The 21,732-nt window shown below is 40.1% G+C and overlaps 1 protein-coding gene across 5 annotated transcripts in view; it reads left to right on the plus strand.

The window, feature by feature from the left end:
* Positions 1-21,732, plus strand: part of dmd (dystrophin) — a 173,713-nt gene that overhangs the window by 3,251 nt on the left and 148,730 nt on the right. For 2 of the 5 annotated variants that reach the window (XM_087146939.1, XM_087146940.1), the window contains exon 1: positions 13,241-13,668. The exons of 1 other annotated variant lie outside the window; for it this stretch is intronic. In XM_087146939.1, coding sequence (XP_087003065.1) covers positions 13,521-13,668 — 148 coding nt within the window. In that variant the 5' untranslated portion in view covers positions 13,241-13,520. Of the gene's footprint in view, positions 1-13,240; positions 13,669-15,112; positions 15,402-21,732 lie in introns of those variants that run through there. 2 more of the 5 variants (XM_087146942.1, XM_087146943.1) reach the window with 2 other exon arrangements.

A 21,732-nucleotide genomic window follows, 5' to 3' on the forward strand; every position in this document is an offset into this window, starting at 1 on the left:
CAAGAACAGGCAGTAAGACGAGAAAAAGACACAGGTTTTCCTATCTGCATCCAGTAGCAGACCAGGTCTATGATATCTTAGATCCAGTGCTCAACCCTTGTGTCACATGGGTTGTGCTTGTGCAGAGGAGGGAGGGTACGAGCACGGTGGTTACTCATTGCAAAATTGCACGCATCTGCAGATAATTGTCAGCAAGACAACCACATGCTTAAGAATGCAGGTTCCAAAGTTCAGTTTTACATGTAGTAACCAGACCTTGTGGTGTTGAAAACAATTTTTGCAGCAATCCATCCTTGAGTCTTTTTGTTTTTAAATTTTTGCTGTAAACTCGATACGATGTCAAAATATGTTTTCAAAGAACATTTGCTCACAAAGGAATATCACTGCAGTTAACCAAGTTAAATTTCAGTGAGAAATTCAAAGATTTTTATTAAGTAAAAACTCAGTTTCTGATTAACAGTTTCACATACCCATAGGCTTCCTGATGTGTTGAATGCAGATAGAGATGTTTTTTCCCTGATAACATTCAGGTGGAATCATAATTAATTATTTACATATTTATTTATTCAAAGCGTGATACATCTACATAGGAAACCTGGATTCTCTGACCATGGGGGTTAGTAAAACAGTATCTGACTCCATGAAAATGGTTTCTTTGGTTCTGGAACATCTTTAGTCAATATTTTCTTCAATGAGATGGTGCTCTCTTTGTGAGTTGGGATACAAACATCATAAATATTTCATGTAAATCAGCATATATATTACTCATCACTGAAAGATGCCTGCAGACGGAGCATGGCTAATCATAAATCACTCAAAAATGAAGCTCAGAGAGGCTCTGGCTTGCATCCACATCCCTCTTGACTAATTCCTTTGTTGCTAAGGTGGACCACGCTCTGGGCGATTATTTGACCGTGAAATATCACCCATTTTACCCTCGGGCATCAGGTCTGGAGACAACAGATGAGTCGGTCTGAGGAACCGGGCTAATTTATCATTCCTGGGGTGGTTGTGGATGTGTTGGCTGAGCAGAAGGCTTGTATCATCATCTTACCAGTTCCCGGTGGCTGGTTTAATGAGGATCTTCATCAGTAAGAGTCAGAAATATTTGGTGTCAGAACCCACTCCTGGGAATCCAAATGGGTATTGCGCTACCTCCACAAGCTTGTCGATTCACCAAGAAAATCAGGCGAAATTAATGTGGAACTCTTGAAAAAACTGAAGCCAAACTCAATACAGGTTTTGTCAGCAAGCCATCTAGGTTTTAGCAATACAGAGTCAAATCACCACGAAATGCCCGTGTGAATATGAAACTAAAGGGCATAAATTATGAGTAGGAATCAGAACTTTAACTATTTAACAAATCTTAATCTAAAGAAAACAACCCCAGGAAAAATGAAACAAAATAAGCATGTGACCCATGCCTTTTGTACCAAAATACTCCAATATGACGAAGAAGAAGAAAGGGCTGAAGCACTAGAAATGTAATTTGGGAGAGATTAAATCATGAACTGCATGTCTTGTGTATTCATCCGAAATTATGAAATTCAGTAAATTCAGCTTAAAGTTGCAATAATTTAAAATTAATAATAAAAAAAATGTCAGATATGACAATCTGCCACAGGAGTGACTTGAAATGTAATGAACAACAGTTTTTCCACAGCAAAGTGGGAAAGGTGAAAGAAGTAATCACTTTTGGAAAAGTTCCCTTCTTCAGGACCCAATTTCATGGTGCTGCTTACTGCAGAATTCAGTGCTTACGATCTCCATTCTGCGCTAACTGCACAAGCAGAAAAATTCTGCTCTAATCCTTAGTTACGGGATGTACGCATGCACACAAGCCAAAATTCCTAGTTAACCTGTGAAGTACATTCGTCTTAAGCGCAGAATTTTCTGCTATGGTAAGCACCGATTTTTCGCTTTGGGTAAGCAGCACCGTGAATTTGGGCCCAGCTCTTTACAAATATGAACTGTGTTGTTTCGATTCAAAGGAAAAGGGGGCAGTTATTTTTGTGTTGAAGTATTGGAAAATAATTTTATTTCCAAAGACTGATTTATTATTTGAGTTATTTACAGAATGGGCAATTAAAATAATGATTTATGAAGTTCCTGTGCTGGTGAATTTTTGTCACATATGGTTGGTTCACAGGGCTATAAAAATGATCGTCAACGGTTTCCAACATTTCTCATGTTGTTTACCTGATGCCACTGTGTTCTACCTCTGAGCTCTCAGGTAACAAGAATGAAGGTGGCATTTAATCACTTTGTACTCAACGACTTGTAAACATGCAGCATGGTGCTGCAATACACGCCAACACAAACAAGGCTCCTTAGTAACTGGTTGGCGAGCAGGGTTACCAAGAACGTGCAGTTTATACTAAGGGGAAGCCGTCTGTCTACTGTTGCTTCACGGGCTATATTTTTTTGCACCAGAATGCATCATGGGTGTGATTTATGTACTCCGTCAGCACCCTAGAAGCCATCAGGAATCTGCCAGTGTACAAACAGCCAGCACGAATAAATTAGCCATTTCAGTGTGGTGGTCTGTGATGTTCAGATGCTTGATGTCGACGCTCAGTATCACACATAAACAATATTGAGGTACTTCTGAGAAAGAAATTAACAAAGTGGGCAAAGCTGATTTGGTTTTTAAGAATTTCATTATGTTTGAAAGCTAGAATATTAAATTGTATTTTCTGGTGGTCTTGAAATTGAAACTGCGCCAAATGATAATTTGTAAAGGCTGCAGGGCATAAAGACGTAATAAACTACAACTTATCTTTTTCCTTGAATAAATTCCAATTAAGCTGCAGGTACCAGTGAACCTGGAGAACATCACATTTGTTTTCCTCACGGCTGTCTGTGCATGTCCAAGTTCAATTTGGGTTCTGTCTTTTTTTAAAATAATTTTTTCCCCCAGCAATGAGAGAAAAAGAAAAAATGTAATGAGAATTGATTCAATACTCCAGGCTGACTCATCAAACAGACATTTGTTGACATTTCAGCTGAATCTGATATCTAGTTCTAAAGGCCATGCTGTGTTTATCCATTTAAATCCCGGTGACTCCATCAAGAGCAATTCAATGATAACTGCCACTGGGTCTCAAGAAATTAAGAGGCTAAGTAATTTAATTAAAACCTTGTATTGCTTCTGACATGCATATAGTACTCCGTTTTTAAATAATTCTCATTTCAAATGAAGGCTGTCGGTAAACAGTCTTTTTTTAGGGGGGAGGGATATTTTCTGCATTGACATCAGCGGTTTAAACCAAATTCCTGATACCTCTGATACATGCACTAGAACACATCTTCTTTAAAGGTACAGTCCACCATTTGTCATTCTTTATGTTCACTTGAGGTAACAAAATCACTCACAGTGTGAAGAAGGTTACCAAACAGCGATGAAAGTTTACTCAGTGAACGCTGCATATTTTTGGGTAAAAAAAGGATTTTGACTTCAAATTGCAGGTTGTAGGAGTCATGATTTGAATTGCCCCACAAATCAGCCTCCCAAACACATTCTCATGCAGCTGATTGTAGCTGCACGATGTCGCACACTGAATCAACAATTATAAAAACCGTACTCGTGTATGTTGTGTCAATGCTTGGGTGTGCTTCTCCGAAATAACGAACAGCTGATGGCAGTTTTCCAAAAATGCGTCTTTAGATATTTCGTTTGAAAAGGCCCTCTTTCGTTATTTTCTTCAAAATGACAGCCTGTCAGAAAGAATTTTACAGTGGGTTTAGTCCCCTATCTTTAAACTAAGTTTGCTTTTCAGCAGTGATGTCATCAATTTCTTAGATGGCAGCAAATGAAGGACTCTACCTTTAACATCAGCTCCGTAAATTACCTGCCTCACTGTTGCAAGTCTGTAGAGAGCTGATCTTCATGGACAGCAGTGTGGATTTCTGGTTTCAGTTGCGATTTCCTCTGATGTGTCTTGTGATGCAAAACTGAATTCCTAAGTCTTCTCTCTCCTGGCTTGGGCAGATCATTTCCATAGAACTCTGGAGCTGTGATGCTCCTCTTTGTTTCTCCTCCGGCTGATGTTTGCTGAAAGAGTACTGTTTCTTGTGATTTTTAGCCTTTTTATACAGAGGATGATGACTTTCATTTGAAACAAAATTTGAAACAATTTGAAACATAGCAAAAAAACAGTAAACAACAGAATGGGAGTTGATAGTCACAACATTGCTGAGGTAAGGTTCAAGTATGGAACAGTGTTATTGCAGCTTTTCCACCAAAGTAAGGTACACCAAAAAGCATAGTCAAAAGCTGAAAATTGTGTAGGGGCTTATAAGTTCAATTATTTTATTTATTCTCTTTAAACATTTTATTCTTTCTTCCTATTGTATGGATCTTAAATTTATTTAACTGCCATTGTGATTTGCATATTCATGACAGTCGCCACAGCTCTCAAATAACAGGTCAGAGTGGTGACGGTTATTTGCCCGAGCTGAATTACACCCCCAATTGGCGAAAGAAAGACAGGTGGTTACAAGTGGCTCTTGCACGTGTTCTGCGCATACGCAAAAACCATACATGCTGGAATAATTAGTTCCGCGTACCCAGCGTGCTCCAGGTCAAATGCGCATATACTTGCGCACCTTGTGGCGTGCCTATACGGTGGCACAAAAAAACCCACACACACCCTCTTTTGTTCTGCTTAAAGCGGATTCCAACAGCACTTAACCATACAGTGGACACCAGGATATTAAAATACCATGCTTTGCCAGTAATGAATTCATCTTGAGTGATGAGTTTCTATCAGTATCACTTCATTCTCAATATCTTGCTCGGTGAAATTTATCATCATCCTGGCATAAGTAGTGTAAATGGGACAAACTCACAGAAGTTAGGTAGGCATGGAGATGATAGATACAATGTATTATTTTGGTCATGATTTTGTGAGCAGAGCAAATACAGTACTTGCTTTAAAAGAGTTACATTATTATCATGAAGAAATAAGCCTACACTTGACAAGCAAGTACTTGACACTTTACCCAAAACCGACTTTTCCCAGGGACTGTGCAAATCAACATATTTGTAATTAATATTTTGTGACTTGGAAATTGTGCCATCTTGTCTTCTCCACTTCAAACGTGTGGCTAATTATACATGTACTAGTATACTGTATATTTTGAGCAGTTCCATCCATAGGTAAATGGGATGATGCCTCTTCTCACTAAGAGAAGTGGTATCTGTTTCGAGCAGAAGCACCCCCTCATCGGTTGAAAGAGCCATGTTGGTTTGGAGTGCTCATTTTGCTGGTAGCGATGTGCCCGTAACTAGTGCATTTCAGTCATCTGTGAACCAGTGAAGTGCAGTTCCTACCATAGGAGCCTGAGTGCTTTGCTAGGAAATTGCATCCTCTCATAATCCAGCTCGGGGCTAATACATGTAGCTACCACATCTGTTCTGTCACTTCCAATGTCGAATAGTTATGCCGGCAATTCTAGTTCTAAATTATCAAGTTTTTCACAAGGTACTTGACTGATGCTGTCAATGTATTTCATTTCTTAATTAAATAAAAACATCATAAAAGTTTCCTCCTTAAACCTTGCCTCTCTCCGTATCTGTTCCATTCCATTCTAATTTTCATCGGCTTTTATTTGGTTTGATGATAAAGTCAACTCCCCTTATAACAATGATTAGTCGAATAACCTTTTCATAACCAGAGCTTTGTTACATTAGCACCGGAAACAACAAGAAAAAAAACCCAAGAAATTGTTGACTGGGATTTGCTTACAAGCCTATTGGCTGTAGAATGAAAGGTGGTAATAATAATAATGATAATAAATTAAGATTTGTATAGCGTGGTCTTCATGACAATGATCATACACGCATTACATAAAATACTATCAAAAAAAAAGAAGACTAAGACCACTTAGAATAAAACTACTTTAAAAATTTGTAAAAAAGACTTAACCAAACATCAATACTTGGGAAATATTATAGGTGATACCTCCCCAACAAAGGCACCAAGTTAAGACTTGAATGAAAAAGAAAGAGAAGCTAAGTTAATATTTGAGGGGGTGATTTAAATTAATAGAATTTTGAACGTTGAAAAATTAACAGTAAAGTTAGTGAAAAGTCAGTTTAAGAAGATAGGTCTCTTCTTTACACTTTAAACTAGCGATGGATTGCGATTGTTAGGGGCCGGATTTGTGCTGAAAACCCTACATCTTTCCTGAAAACCAAGACTGTCCCTGCGAGATGGATCTACGAGACCTGAAATCCCCATAATGTCAGGAGAAAATTGACTTATTTGCTCTGCTGTACAGAACACTAGATGCATGTCTCCCATCCTATTGCACTCCATCTCACCCTTGGCCCGAGCAGATGATTCGTCATTGATCGACAGCCATTCGTAATCACATGCTCTCGAGACGAGCATGCATTTGAATTTCATGAGGGCTGACTCTGCGTGCCTGCTGCTTTCAAAGTATTCCTTCGCTCTTGAGATAAAGTGAGAGTTGTTTGTAATTCAGTGTACCCAATATTTTATTTTCTTGACTCACCCCCCCAAAAAAAAATTCCTTGTCTTTAATTTCATATGTTGAATACAGAATGGAAACAGGTAGATCTAATAGGGCACATGACAAAACATTCTTCAGGAATGACCAACCTCATCCCTCATGGTTAATCGTCTGACAAAAAAAACAGACATTTTCTCTTGTATTTAATCTTCTTAATACATAATTAGCATCTGGTTGGTAGCCCCTTCATTGACGCCTTCATTCTTTGTTGCACTGCATTAATCTTTGGCAATATTGATTGATGTTTCTTTCGTTTAATTAATTTCCCGTGTGGAATACCTACTGGAGAATCTTGGATTGCCTTGCCAGAGGAGTAAATGTATTTGTGGCTTTCTTTCATGGTCATTCATGGTTTCCAACCTTCATGGTCATTCATGGTTTCCAACCTTCCTGGAATAGTAGGGACAGATTTGCAGTACTCAGATGTACTGGTTAGTTTCTCAAGGGCTTGTCCTTCAAATTCCAAGATTGATATTTGTTTATTGTCCTTTTTGTTTCTAGGGAAACTTAATATAAGATTTTGGAAGTAACCAGCATTGTGTGCTAGGGTCCTGTACAAATTTCTGTACTCTTATCCACATAGATTTTCCTTTTTGTAGGGGAAAACCATATATTCTGGCCCCTCCCCAAATGTTTTAACATTTCCTCGGTTTTCAACAAAAACAAGGCATCAAAGAAATCTTGCCAAGGACACTGAAAAAGTAAAATCGCTTCTGCTTCATCTACAGTATCTGTTCCGTACGTGCAGGACTCAAATTGGAGATGCCAAAAGTGGACCTTGGCAATGTCAGCCTTTTACCATCGTACAATAAATTTGGCCAGCTGTGATTGAACATGTTAGTAGTAGGCCAAGGCAAAAGAATTTCTGTTAAACTCATGAAGAGCCAATCGTTGAATGCGTATGAGGTGCCCATCGCAGACCCAATCCCCCCTTGGGCTTTTTCTTTTATGCTCCTGTCTGCTCTTCAATCCGGTAAATGAATCCCGTCAATTAGCACATCAGTCCTTAGCATGCCACCACCATTGCTGTCTAGGCTTGCAGCACTGCCGCTCATATAACACCGCATGCTCTTATCCCTGCCTCAACTGATGGAGATAACTCGTCGGTCACGATCTCCTCTCTTACAGGTTCTTCTCTCTCCAACTGGCGTCTAGTCGTCTTCATATAGTCATTTGTTATTCCATGATGTCGAAGTGGTTAGCTGGCTGCATCAAGTAAACTGCATATTACTGGTCACCATCAGATCCTCCGATCTGACGAGGCCAACCACTGATGAAATTAGGTAGAATTTTCTTGATCCATTGCATTGTGTCCAAGGCTATGCACAGTTTCCTTTTTATCAGTGGGACAGTGATGGAGACATGTTCTCTGCGGAGCCTGATAGGATTACGTATTAGTTTTGCAGTTAAGCTGGTTTGGTGCAGTCAAGCTAGCCATGAAGGCACAGTCACTTCAGATTTATCGAACACATGGTGATATGACAGACAAAAGTACATGTAATCTCACTCTGTTCTTTTCAGGTTAACATGATTAATCAATGAGAAAAATCCGTCCAGTTGAAAATGAAGGTGACATCTGGAGAGGAGGCCCTGCTGTAAAGCGAGACTTTTAATTTAACCCTAAATCCCCACGGGTGTTTTGAAAATAGAGGATTCAGGACTGTTAGCTGGATTAAAAGCTATTTTAGAATAGAAGAGTGTATTTGACAGTCATAAAACTCAAACACTGCATTGGAAATTTGTTCCCCTGAAGGTATATGCCTTACCCTATATAGATGGAGAAAATCACAAAGATAAAAAATCCATGTTTGGAGAATTAGACATGGATCATTTCATAATTTTTCATGCAGCCCTTTGTGTGCATCATGTGTAGTACAATAAATGAAGCTGCTCCTTGACCATGCAGAAACTGTAGTTATCCCACAAATCTCTCTCTAAATTAAATTCCGTTAACTTAATATCTTTCCAGACATGAGGGATGGCACTCATGTTTCCTGACCAAGACCCAGGGATTAATTTTTCCTTCATAGTCCACAAAATGAAATTGTGGAGACAAATTTACCTATGCCTCAAAAATTTTCTTTAAGATTTCAGGGCATGCAGACTTGTGCTTGATATAACTTTTCTCTCTGTGTCTATAGGGGAAAAATCAATACAGGAAAATTTTCCTGGGGGTTAAAGGGAATGTCTATACACCTTGCGTCAGCCCTCCCCCCTCCGAAGAATTTTAGAAGGAGATGAAGCTGTGAGTAGGCAGTAGAATTACTACTTAAGCCAGCTTCAAATATGAGAAAATATTTTAAAATTGAGAAAGATGTTTGAGCATTAAAGCACATTCGTGCGTGTGCCTAGAATTCTGTCATTTGTCATTCACACTTGGCTTGCCTTGCTTTCAGCAGGAGATAGGGAGAGACAGAAAGTGCAGAGTGAACTTTTCTCTTTACAGTGCTTACACCTGAAAAAAAATGCCTGTGTTGGTCTTTTCTTTTCAGCAGAATTATGTACATGTACAGTTGCCTGTTAGGAACAGGAATTCAGGAGATGTTCACAAACTCATTGTCATTGAAGAACATGCATGGTGCCATGTGTACATGCGAATTGTAAAGGCGGGTTGATCCTTTCTTATCCAAGTGCACCTGTCAATTTTTGCCAGCCTCTTAAGAATGAACGCATGTTAAGAATTGAATCACATTCTGAAAAAGCTTTCTCACATCTAACATAATCAAAGGTATTGGTATGAAATCTCACTTTGATTAAAAGTCCTCCTCTTGACTTGTGTGGTTTTGTAGATTGCTGTTGTTCCCGGAGATGCACCCCATGACCCCTCTGCACGGGAGTACCTAGTGTATACTATTGAAACCACACATCCATAACCTGTAGATATTTTCCCATGCAGCTCCCCAATGATATGATTTCCTTGCAAAAAAAAAATTCCAGGCCCAGTATTATTTTGCTAAGCTGGCCGCAGGCGCTTGGGTTGCCATTGGACCGTGATGAGCAGGAGGTTACGACTTGCCAAGCAGCGGATGGGATCGATACCGGGCATGCGAATGTGCGAAACTTGAAGTTTTGTATGGGGGGCCGTGGCTGAGGCAAACGTTAGTGAGCAGAAATGAAAGCACAGTGTGAAATGTAATAAGATGGCATGGGTTGTTGAGACAGAACTTCACTTTTCTGCACTGGTGTGTGGCATTATCTTCAGAATCTCCCGGGCAGAAATCTCACCGACATGAAAATGCCCAGAGGGGCTTTCTAAACATGCACATCATTATTTCCCATGAGTTGTACATACCATTGTCTGCATTATCACAGCACCACACATCACTACGAGAATAGATTGCACCGACAGGTGCACAGACAGTACGTGTATACAAGTGTAAAAGAAGTGGTGGGAAATTTCAGATAAACTTGTGTGTGCAAGATGTGAAGAGTTACACCCGAATACGGTGAAGTAAATAGTTCAAGTTTGCAGTTGCACTATGCAACAACTCTAGGCTCCGAAAAGAAGTGGGGAATCAAGTTTACTTCCTGAGTTTCTTATGTTCTTTAGAAAATTTCACCCACCCATCAAAGACACTGTTTTTAGGTTGGGGGCCTGCAGGTACCATGCACATTCAACTTCAAATTTTATGCAGTTTGCACACTGAGGGATAGACTCAGTATAGGGACCTTCGAATTCCTTGACTTTCCTTTGATGTGACTGCCCTTTTCATGATTTGTCGCTGTTTTCTCACGGGGCCATTGGAGCTTCTGTCTAGTAGTAGCCACTCTGAATGCATGGGTTCATGGGTTCACCTTGCTTGGGTGATTTGAAGTGAAACCATGCGAAGATTAGGCAAGCGGAGATCAGGATTATTTTGAAGTCAATCAGTAACCGGGTAAAAGTTTGTGCCCCAAGGCAGTGTGTAAATTGCCCAAAACATAAAGCAACAAAAACCTAAAGAAACAGATGGGAAGGTCTGTTTTTTCCCTCCTAATGCTAAAGCATGATCAAGCCAACTTTGTCTATATACACTCTTTTCATTTACAAGTATGTAATGATGAGTTCTTATGTGGGGAGGGGGCTCCGTAGGCATTTATGCAGGAATCCTAAGTATTGGAATTTTGTCTTACAATGACAATCAGAGGAAATCATACAAAGAAATGAAGCTCTTGATTTTAAACCACCAGCTATGGCTGAATGGACAGTTGATGATTTATATTAAAAAAAGATCAAACTGTTGATAGTTCCGAATTGAAAGAGTAGTAAGGTAAGAATTTCTTCTTGATGCCCTGCTCACACAGGCTAACAGGTGTAAACTTTTATTCCAAAAATAGTGGTTTCTCCACTTGACTGTTTATCCCTCCTCTTCTTCACATCCATGACAGGTTGTTGCATGCCTGCAATTAAACAAACCAATTTAATTAACCTCACCCTGAAAGAAAAAAATGCATGTGTTTTATTCCGGCCTCACAAATTACCTCGAGAGGAATGATTATGCACTATATTGTCAGCCTGCTCTGCTAGGTGATTGGTCAGCAGTCTGACCCAATTTGCATGTACATGTAGCTGTCTTTCCCCTCCCAATTGACCACTGTCCCCTGGGGGAATATAAACTGAGTTAACAATTACACAGCAGGTGGTAGGGGATTTGGGATTTTCAACACCTTGCTTGGCCATATTTGATAGTCTTGATTCTTTTATTTTTTGCGTGCTCACAGTGGGACTTGTAAAATTGTCCAGCTTTATTGCAATTGAGTTTTATCCCAATGGAGTGACAATTGCTCTCGATAAAGATGGGCGGCTGCTCTGCATCCTAAACATGTTGTGAGGATAACAAAAAGTTGATTGATTTTTGGATATGGAAAATTTCAAGATTCTGTTTAGGGCCCATTCAGCTACATTGCACAATGCTCATAAAAATTGGGGGGGGGATATTTATTTTCTCATGAAAAAAATATTTCTTCAAAGGTAAACATTTGGGTATCAAAAGATTGTGAGAAATAAATGCTTGTGTTAATTTTTGAATGTTAATAAATTTTGTGCTGAAACATCTCACCACAAAATTGTCTAGGGTGCATAAAAAATTATGTAAAATTAGAAGATCAAAGATGCGAGGTTTTAATCCTTTTAAATTGGGCCAATGTGGTCGTTCAGGCTTCTTTTGTAAAGTTACAACAACTAAAAGAATGTAATGAATTAAACATGAAAAATTCACAGAAGCATTGTGAGACATAGCCAGTAGGACCTGATAATTAAGAAATCAAAATGAAGTCATTTGAAATCATTTAATGAGCGCAGGTCAGTGTCATACACAAATAAACTTCTTTGCTTTGTGAATACTTCATCCGTCAAATTGTATAATTTTTGTTGAAAATTTGTGGCCTTTCTCATCAAATCCAATTTTCCACCCACCGGAGCGTGAGTCCAACCGAAACTTCCCCCATGAATCAACCCATGGCAGACTCAGTGCGCTGACTTTTATGTTCTGTATGCTAAGCATGATCAATAATTCAAGGCCGGCAGAGAGGACCAGTCAGATGCTGGCCGTGCCTTGTTTTGGAGGCAGGGAAATCCAAGACGCTGAGGGCTTGATGGATATTCTCGAGCCGCAGACCGAATATTAGCACCTGAGAGATCAGGGGAGGTGTTTGCGGACAAAGTCATTAGTGCTCGTCAGACAGTAGCTGCTATGTGATTGCTGAAAATCATAAGCATGTGGGTCATTCCAGAAATTAGGGCTCCATATTTTTTTCGTGTCCGTCACATCTGACATATGATTTTGTAAGTCCAGAACACATTTTCTAATTTCCAAGAGTGATGAATTAATGCAAATTACCTGCCAAACAAATTGTAATCCATTCTGGTGATATTTTCATGTCAAATACAAAAAAGGTCAGAAGTAACAGGGACACAAAAGTGTCACACTTTTGGACCCCTATTTTCTGGAATTACCCATGTGGAATAGGGGCTACGTTGTATATAAGGAAGCCATTTTGGCTCTCCTATGTCAACTGTTCAAAATTTATGTCCTCTCTCCTACTGTGGGATTCCCTGCTGTGTTACAGAGATACACACTGATGAGCATTCTGCCAGATCTGTTGAAAATTATTATGCATAATGTTTCTTGCAGTGAAATTCGCCTGTGGCGTAGAAATTTTCAATTTGTTGATAACTTTTGTAAAAGTTAATCCCAGGTTATTCTACAGTGAAGGGAATACCTGCTTTTACATTTCCTCTGAATAGTTTCAGAATTGTGTGGCATCTAGATAAAAGCAAACAGTATTTTCCATGCATTTTGCCAAATTCCAGTTCACAGTCATAATGTCCTTGTCCAAACATCAAAAAATCCACAAAGCCAGGAGGGTGCCAAGTTACTCTTCCCAGCTCAATCATTTGTTTTGACAGTGAGAGAATCTTTTGTTTATTTTGGTTTGCCACTCTAGAAATGCCCAGCTATATTTGGAACTCAACTTTTTTCTCACAGAGCGGTGATGTTGGAAGGCGGAGATGGGAAACTGTTTAGAATTGGTCGCATTTCTCCAACCAGTCGGCAGCCTTTGTTGGGGTGAGGGCAGTCGGTTGGATTGGTTTACAAGAAACATTATTTCATCTCCATTGATCTGTCTTTGATCACTCATCAGATGGTAAAACTATAGCAGGATCCATCCGCAAATTAGAGCATTAGATTTACTGTGTAGTGGATGAGGTGGGACTTTTGGGGATGCCAGTGCATCTTGTTGAGCTGCTGAGGAAGTTGACCAAAAATACGGTCTTTCGTGGAAAGAGGTTTACCGTATTGAGTGGTTTATGGGATCTTGATGGTGTTAGTGATGTGTGCATCTCTGTACATCTGCAGAGCTGTGGGCTCCTTAATTTCTTGGAGGATCTGTCTTTGTCCGCCCAACCTTGAAGGGTGCTTCAGCATCTGAGAGTGGCACATTGGGAATTTTGATATACGGTAGAGGATTTGGTTGCTGTTGCTCTTTTGGGATTTGTCATGTCGGCCTTCCGGGCATCCTCATCAAGGCGACCTGTCCACATTGGTGTGGCACGTCTTGCACCTTCTAATAGGATTATATCCGTTGAAGCGGGGTCGCGGTTCACAAGGCGTGATGCAGATGACGAGGACTGGGAGTGCAGTGTGGGTGAGTAGTTTGAGGAGAAGCATGCGTGCGATGAACAAGGTGATGCAGCAAATTTCTGAGTTTGATTCATCTCAATTACTCACGCTGCAGTTTACTTCAACTCCATCCTAGGCCACATTTTGGAGGTTTTGTTTTTTGGTTCGTGTGTGTTGGATTACATTTTTTTTTTCCAGGAGGATGTGTAAAAATAAGTATGAAATTGTTCTGCGTCAGTGGAATTGGTTAAAATTGCCTGCAAGCTGAGGGCACTTTAAGAGAAGAGGCGCTTTTCTGACTCTGGTAAAGACTAAAATAATTAATTTTTTTCTGATACTACAACTCCAATAGTCGCAACTTAGCAGAATTTTACGTTTTTATATTGCACAGTTTAATAAAGTATCATGTTATTTTTTCTCATTTTGGGGAAAAAAGGCACACATTTTGCAGGGGGACATTTTGTGGGTCCTCATTTGCTGGATCTCGTCACACTTACAATACTGTTCAAGGCAGATATCAGCAAATTTTTCCTACCCTGAGTGTTGCCAAGAGTTTTTCGGGGGTGGGGATCCATTTTTTTTGGGGGGGAGGGGATTCCTACTGGGGCCAAACCACTGCATGAGCCAAAACTTTGTGATTTTGATCCTCTTTCTTGTTTTTATCATTTCTTTCACTCTTTCCTTCATTTTTTTTTTTTGGGGGGGGGGATGCAGAAGTGCCCCACTTGCCTCCTCTTGTGACACCCCTGTTTCCTTCTCTAATTTCTGAGTGAGGGGGGAACATGGGGGACGGGCAGGCCCTGGGTTTGGGCCCCAGGCCACAATGCATGTCCCCGCTTGTTACGACACGTACTGAAGAAAATGAATCAAAAAACAACAACAGGAAAACATTTTCAATTCAATTGAATGTTTTCTGATGTTGCAAAATCACTCTAAAACATTTTTACAACTATGAGTATATTTGTTGTATCTTTAGGTCTTTCATGCTGGCATTTTATAAACTTAAAAACAAACATTCCAGGGTAAAAGTAGGTGTCCAAAAATTCATCATTTAATAGCTGAATGTCATTGGTTTGTGAAACAAATGTTTTACTCGTTAATTTTTTATCCCTTGAAGTGACACTGTGTTCTCAAATAGTGATTTTGAACATGTTTCCTCTTTGTTATTTCATTATTTTGTAAAACAAGTCTGACAGTTTTAGATTTTTGCTTGCTGGAATGAGAAATAACATATTGAATGGGTTTGGAGAGAGATATCAGAGAGAAAAAACATTATTTTCGGACTTCTGACATAAAAAATCAATAAAAGTCGAAAACAGCTTTGTAAGCAGTGGAATGTATAGATCTGTGAAAGTTTTTGAAAGTTTATCTGGAAAATCTTGCCTCTTGAGGGCGCTGTTCATACCAACCCTCAAAAAGTCACCTGTCACCTAGAAATGCATGTTGTATATGTGTGCTGGGTGGCCAGCGTGGAACGTGGGTGCATGTTGCGCCAGTCGGCAATATTGTGCCATACGCGCAGTGCATGAAAGAAGCATTGCATTACAGACAGGGAACATCATCCGAACGTACAACATTGCAAGGATCCGTGTTGGTTTACGCTCCTGTAAAGTAGTAAAAGTACAAACTTTGACCTTTGTGGCGTGAGCATTTGGGAGATTCTCTACTGTCTCTTTGCATATTAGCACTCCACTGCCCAGTCTGGTGAAGTTCACCAAGCCAAGCAGTATACCTAGGCCTACATTTTTAGGCTACAGGGTAAGTGAGTTTGAACATATGTTTGTCAGTCATGCAACTCTAACTAACTGGCTTGTTCCTCTCTGCGATTCCTCTGATGACCTGCATCACTGACTGTTGACACGGTCTTTAATTAAACATTTGGGTGGAGGTTTCCAAAGATTTGATTATGGTGGCACCTAGGCCTACTTCAAGTAGGACTGTACATCATGTGCATTTTAAGAGGCACATTCAGAAAGCTCAACTGGCCTAGGCATGCTAGGTCCACTTCGAGATTTGTAGACCTGAGACAAAGACTTTGAAACCTTTTAACCATACAACGCCCAAATACCATGACTACATATCTTGTGCGATTAATCAGCATGTTTCCTTGAAGACAAACTTTCCTTGCTGGGAAAGAAATGCCAAAATGCTGAAAGTTTGAAACCTACATCTCAAGGGGAAAAAAGTGTGAGCGCAGTGATTGAAGGCACCTTTCCATCCTGTCCATATGTACCTTTCTGGGTGCATTCATGCGTTTCACTTTCACGGATGTGTGCATTGTGTTCAGCCTTCAAAATCACTCCGGGAATTATTTTCACGCATGAGCAAAGCTTGGCACAAGTGTTGACGCTCATGTGGAAAGGCACCTTAATGCAGGTGAACATGGTGAATGAAAATCAATTGTTTTCTTTTGAATGAGAATCAGTTGTTACCTTTTTAAATTAGAATCAGTGTTAACGTTTTGTGGAACCCACGACACGTGAGCTTGGAGATGAGCCCTCATGCCTGAGGATTTCGCAGTAGGCCCTAATCCTAATGTTGGTGTATGAAGGTTTTGATTGTAAGCTGTAGGTATACATTTAAACATTGAATATTTTAATGTAAGGACTGTGGTCTGTAATTTAAATATACAGGTAAAGAACCATTCATGTAATATTTAGCTTTTTAATTATTTGTTTAGTTGAGGAATATCTAATAAAACTGGGTGTAAATTTTGCTGACATCAAGCAGGAAATTGGCTATGGTTTGAATACTTGCTATTTTTGTTGACTAGGAACTATTGGACATACTAGGAACTGTAGGAACTATAAATTTTTTTATTTAGAAAATGCTGAAAATGGGAGTCAATACACTACATGTACTTTTGTACACGACAAATGAAGTATCTTGTAAGTGCGTTCCTTCAAGTGCGTGTACATACATGTTCATCCACAAAATTCAAGAGCAAATTCTGTGCAATGGCAATGCACTGGTAGGGTATTTCGTGTCGTGTACTAAAGGTTGCATGATCACCATGTCGTCAGCACAGTTCTCGTCTAGTTGCAGTTCTATGGGGTCAGTGAAATATTTGGAACTAATTCTTTTGTGTCGCTAACATGATATACATGTACAAGCACATGTAATGTACCTTATTAACCACAAGGAATTTTTTGTTGAAAATTGTCTTAAGTCCACTGAAACCCAAGTGTGTTTTGTCCAGTGTCACATTACTTGGGCCATATTTTGGACAGGAAACCATGTATGGCTGATCCTTCAGTCCTGAAAGCTTTCAGTCACTCTAAGCCTTGGATCTGGCTTGGTCCTCTTAGGTTCAAGTACGGTACATGTAGTTCAGGTTTTGTAGGCCCATTTTCAAAATGGTTTTGGCCAAATGTTATGTACATTGTGCATGTTTGTAGTTGGGTTTCGCATTCCAATTCAACTGACAAAGGTTTAACAGGTGTATATTTTAGCACCTTTGAAATGTTTACTTAGTATGTATGGGTAATTCCAGCGCTGCTACAGATTAGTGCACACTGTTAACACCTGTAGAAAAACTCATCCCCAAGTAATCTGTCCATCCTTCAAACATTCACCTGTTTGGCTGCAAAAGCGGAAGACGATTCCCTTGAGTTTTTCTCCCGCTTTTCCAGCTTGCATTCTGCAGCAAGGGAAACTTCACTCCATGTTTCCACAGTTCTCTGTAACATTATCTTACCCAAGGCTTTCAGCTGAATGCGCTCAGCTAGGGTTGTCAACCGCTGGCGCAGACGGCTCTATTGTGCTGGGCGGCTGTCCCATGGAGGATAGTCTGGGCACAAGAAAAGGGGGACAAGTTGGGCGAGAATGATCTTGACAACAGCTGACATTGTGGTATTGTCTGTGCATTGAGGGAAACGTGCAATGCATCATTGTTGCTATGCTTGCTGTAGTACGCACATCACTAATAAAAACGACACTGGAGAACTTAACAGAATTACACGTACCGGTATTTGGTTCCTATAGACCAATTTCCGATAGGCAACAGTTTGCAAAGTGTTCAGAAACAGAGAGTGAAAATAAATTCATGGACACACCAAGTGAATCAAAGGTACATACTGTTCATGTGCATGTAACACTACCTGTCATATACAGAGCTTTGTTCGTTTACAAGTACATGTACATGTACCTGCCTACTGTACATGTACAAATGAAGAGGACTCTGTGGGAAAGTAGAATCTCCTGTTGGCATGTTCATGTACACACATCAACTGTTGTTGAAATACTGCTCCATTTAACCAGGTCTTTGCAGAGAGTACACAAGTGAATCGAGGCACATGCAACTCTCGTACTACATACGTACATAGTAATTGTGCACTGCTCATAATTCCACTTTGAAACTAATTTTAATACCTATTATTTTGTGTTGAACTTGGACAGCAGTGATCTAAAAAATTTCGAGACATTCCATTGGCGAACATGTACGCATGTATGTACATGTACATGTATATGCCCAGCCAGAAAGCAGAATGGAATAAAAGACTGTGTTTCACTGTTCGGACTTGTCAGACTGCCCAATATTTTCTTCAAGTCATGCCTACTTATTTGATCTGAAATCATTTGTGAAAGTTGAAGGCATTTTAATCTAAAGTTCACCAAGGAATCTTGATGCAGATTCTTCACGTTTGATGTTTTCCTGAAACCCGAAGTAAGTGTTGCATTGCAGACAGCAGTTCATGGTTTATCCTTCTCAGTTTTTCTTTCTTTGAGTGATTTGGAGGGCTTGCTTCCTTCAGCACGCTCTTTTCGCAGCGGTGTACTTAGTCTGTGAGACCTCAGAGTCAAGAGTTTGGCGAGGTAGGGGTTAAGATGACCTTTTTCTCGGGGAGAGTCAGTTACTGCGTTTCCTATTGAGCAGGGGAACAATTCTTGGATCAGCTTCTTTATTTTGCTTGTGTGGGAGGGACGTAACGTTGCTATGAAATGCTCGTCATAGAGCCACCGGTATGGTAACGGTAGGCTTGCCATCTGTAGGCCACAATCTTTTTTTTAAAGACTGCATGTAGCTTGATTATAAACTCCCTCCTGAATGCTCATTACACGGGGAAACTCGACGCGTACCTGTACTTGTCTATAGTGACCCCTTTTTTTTCTTTGGTTGTTGTTGAGTGCAAAAGTTCATTCACAAGAGAAGCTGAGCAGCAACAAAGGAATGCCTTAGTCACAGTTCATGTGGTTTGAATAGAAGTAGCTGGTGACTTACAGTGTACTTGCTGGGCTCAAGATGACTTTTGATTTGACCCATGATTGACATGTGATGGATTTATGACACCGTAGCTTTGTAGGATGCAATGTACATGATTGACACTATTATGTACACATGTGCAATGTACATACATGTACACTGTACGTGTTACAAATTATACGTGGTTATTAGAAAGTGTAGCTTGAATGTGCATTTGGAAAAAAAGCTTCGTAGAGTGACCACATTGCAAGATGCTGTATTTCAGCACCTGCGTACTTATCTAACATTCCCCCAATGGTGCTGAACATGTTGGCTTAATTACTCCCACACTCTGCCAATATCCTCCTGAAATGCTCCCTGAATGGAGACTAATATCCATTGTTAATGAGCAGCAACCCTGTCCCTGTCAGCAGCAGCCTTCTGGATGGGACAGACAGCAATAGGCCCATTGGATTTGATTTATGGCGAGGGAGACTTGAGGTCAGACTGGACTCGCTGTGTGTCCCTGCTGAGTGGGAAGGGGACCGGGGAAAACTGCACGGACAGACATTGATACACGCTGGCACAGCTGGTAGGAGTCTGCAGAGCTATGGTTGGAATCTGTATAATTTACGCAGTTGTTGGTCATCCCAGGAAAAATTATATTGTAGGGTCGGGATGCATAGCGGTATATTGGTCTCTATGCATTCAAGATATTTGGATTGTTAGCTTGAGTTACTGTACATGTACATTGGTGTACATGTACAGTATTGGACCATTTGAGCTGGACACACATTTGGTGAAAGTTTTAATGAATTTTAAATTTGTAAGCACATTGACAAAATGAAAGAATTTGGAAAAAAATCAGTCTCATTTCAGTAAACAGTTTGTGTACCATATTTTCAATTGAGCTTTAAATTCATATTTAAGACTCAGTTTTTTTTAAACAATTAAAAACATACAGTTTATAGCCATTGTGTTTTGGGTGAGATGAGAAATTTTAATAAGCAATGTACATTTGTAAGAGATGATTTATTTTTGTACCAATTGGGAGATTAATCAGAAGTACCAGTAGCCTACATGTACATGCCATTTTATTTGTGCTTCATAAGGGTTGAAGAGTATTTTTGTTTGCCTCCACCAGGTTGCTTGAAAATCGGAGGATGTGGTTAATAAAATAAGTTGAGTTGACCCCAAGCCCCAATGACTTTTGTGTGAAAGATTTTTTAAATTTATGAACACAAGATCCGGTGTTTATTTTATTTTGTTGACATATCACGTGCTGCAGTAGCACAGGGAGGTCATCAGGTGTTGACATCTCGAGAAGTTTACATGTCTGGGTACTTGGAAGTTGGTGTGCAATTGTCAATAGAGTGTGAATTTGCATTTGCCGATTTAGCTGATGACACGCACGTTAGACCTAGTCATTGCTTCGCACCTTTGCAATCCTTGGGTTAGGACTTTGTGTTCAATTTATGGGCAAGACGAGGTTGTGTTTGGATTCGCTTCTGGGATGAATGATTTTCTCTGACTGCTTTTATGAGAGTGAGCCGAGAAACTTTACTTGAGACTTGAGTGAGACTTGAACCTATGACCCCTGGATTACTGTACCTGTTCAGTCCTGAATGCTTTAACTGGTACTACCCCAGCTTCCATAACATGTACATGTATTTTGAGAGGGTAATCGGTCCAGATCCGTTATCTAGTAGTCCAATATGTAGTATGTACTACATGTAAGGAGGTACAAATGTACATTGAAGGTGTCCTGCATTCCATGGTGTGATGAAACAGTAACTTCGTTTTCTGTGCAGTTTTCAAGTTGAGGTAACAAAGTGAAACTTGGAAACCGTGGTAACTACATGTTCATGTAATAAGCATGTGCAGACAGATGTTCTCATTTCCCCCTATGCTGGGGCACTTCCCCCCATGATTTGATTTTGTAATTGAAGTGCCAATAGTATGGTACACGACAGGTGAAAAATCCTTGCCTATCCATCAGCAAAATGAAGGCCTTGCTCTGCACATGAAGTCGTGAAGGAATTGAATTAGATGGTGGAGGTCAGAGTCACTAATAGCAGACAGGGAATAGAATCCAAGGATCCATCCATCATCGCTGAGCTGTGTTCATAGTAAACATTAATGCTCCCAGGAAGCCTCTCTGTAACCCATTTCCTCGTTATGTGCGTAGATCGCTAGATGTTGTTACCATTACTGTGCACATGTAGGGGTACATGTGCCCACGGTCTTCAGCGTACTAATCTGGAGGGAGCAAGTTCTGGAAATGGAGGAAGTAATACTTGCCAATACAGGATATTAGATAGCTGCTTGGATGTCAGTTCTCCTGTTTGTGGGCATAGATCTGTATTCACTAGTGCACATGGCCATACATGTAGCCCGCAAAGATTGTGTCTTATTGATAACTATGTACTTTACATGTACGTTAGGCTTTGGTTTAAATGTCTAGGCAGTGGCTGCAGCGATAACGTTTTCTCATTCTTTAAGCCACTGTTTGGATTGGTAGCTACTGATATTTAGGCCGTGTCCGAAACGGGATTCCAGAGCTACGGATAGGTCTATTGTCTGCGCGTCTCCACGCATTTCCAATGGAGTGAAGACCTAGACCTAGCTCTAGACAGCAGATTCAGATGCAGCCTTAGTCAACTTCTGGTACAGAACCAGTAACTGTAAATGAAATTCTCACAAGAAAGCCTTGTAAATGCGACATTTACATGTACGCGTACATACTCCGGTATAGTACAGTATATTTTTAAAAATCTTATTCTTTTTATGGTTGTTATTGCCCAGACAGCAAAAGTTGTTCGCACGCAAACGTCACTGTCCCTTCTACCAGTACTAGGGTGGTGTCTCTGGATTGCACATAACCCCTAGTGTACATTATGTCCCTGA

Source organism: Acanthaster planci, linkage group LG15, assembly GCF_054643075.1.
Source record: "Acanthaster planci isolate LZ-2023a linkage group LG15, COTS_SCS, whole genome shotgun sequence".
Taxonomy (NCBI): domain Eukaryota; kingdom Metazoa; phylum Echinodermata; class Asteroidea; order Valvatida; family Acanthasteridae; genus Acanthaster; species Acanthaster planci.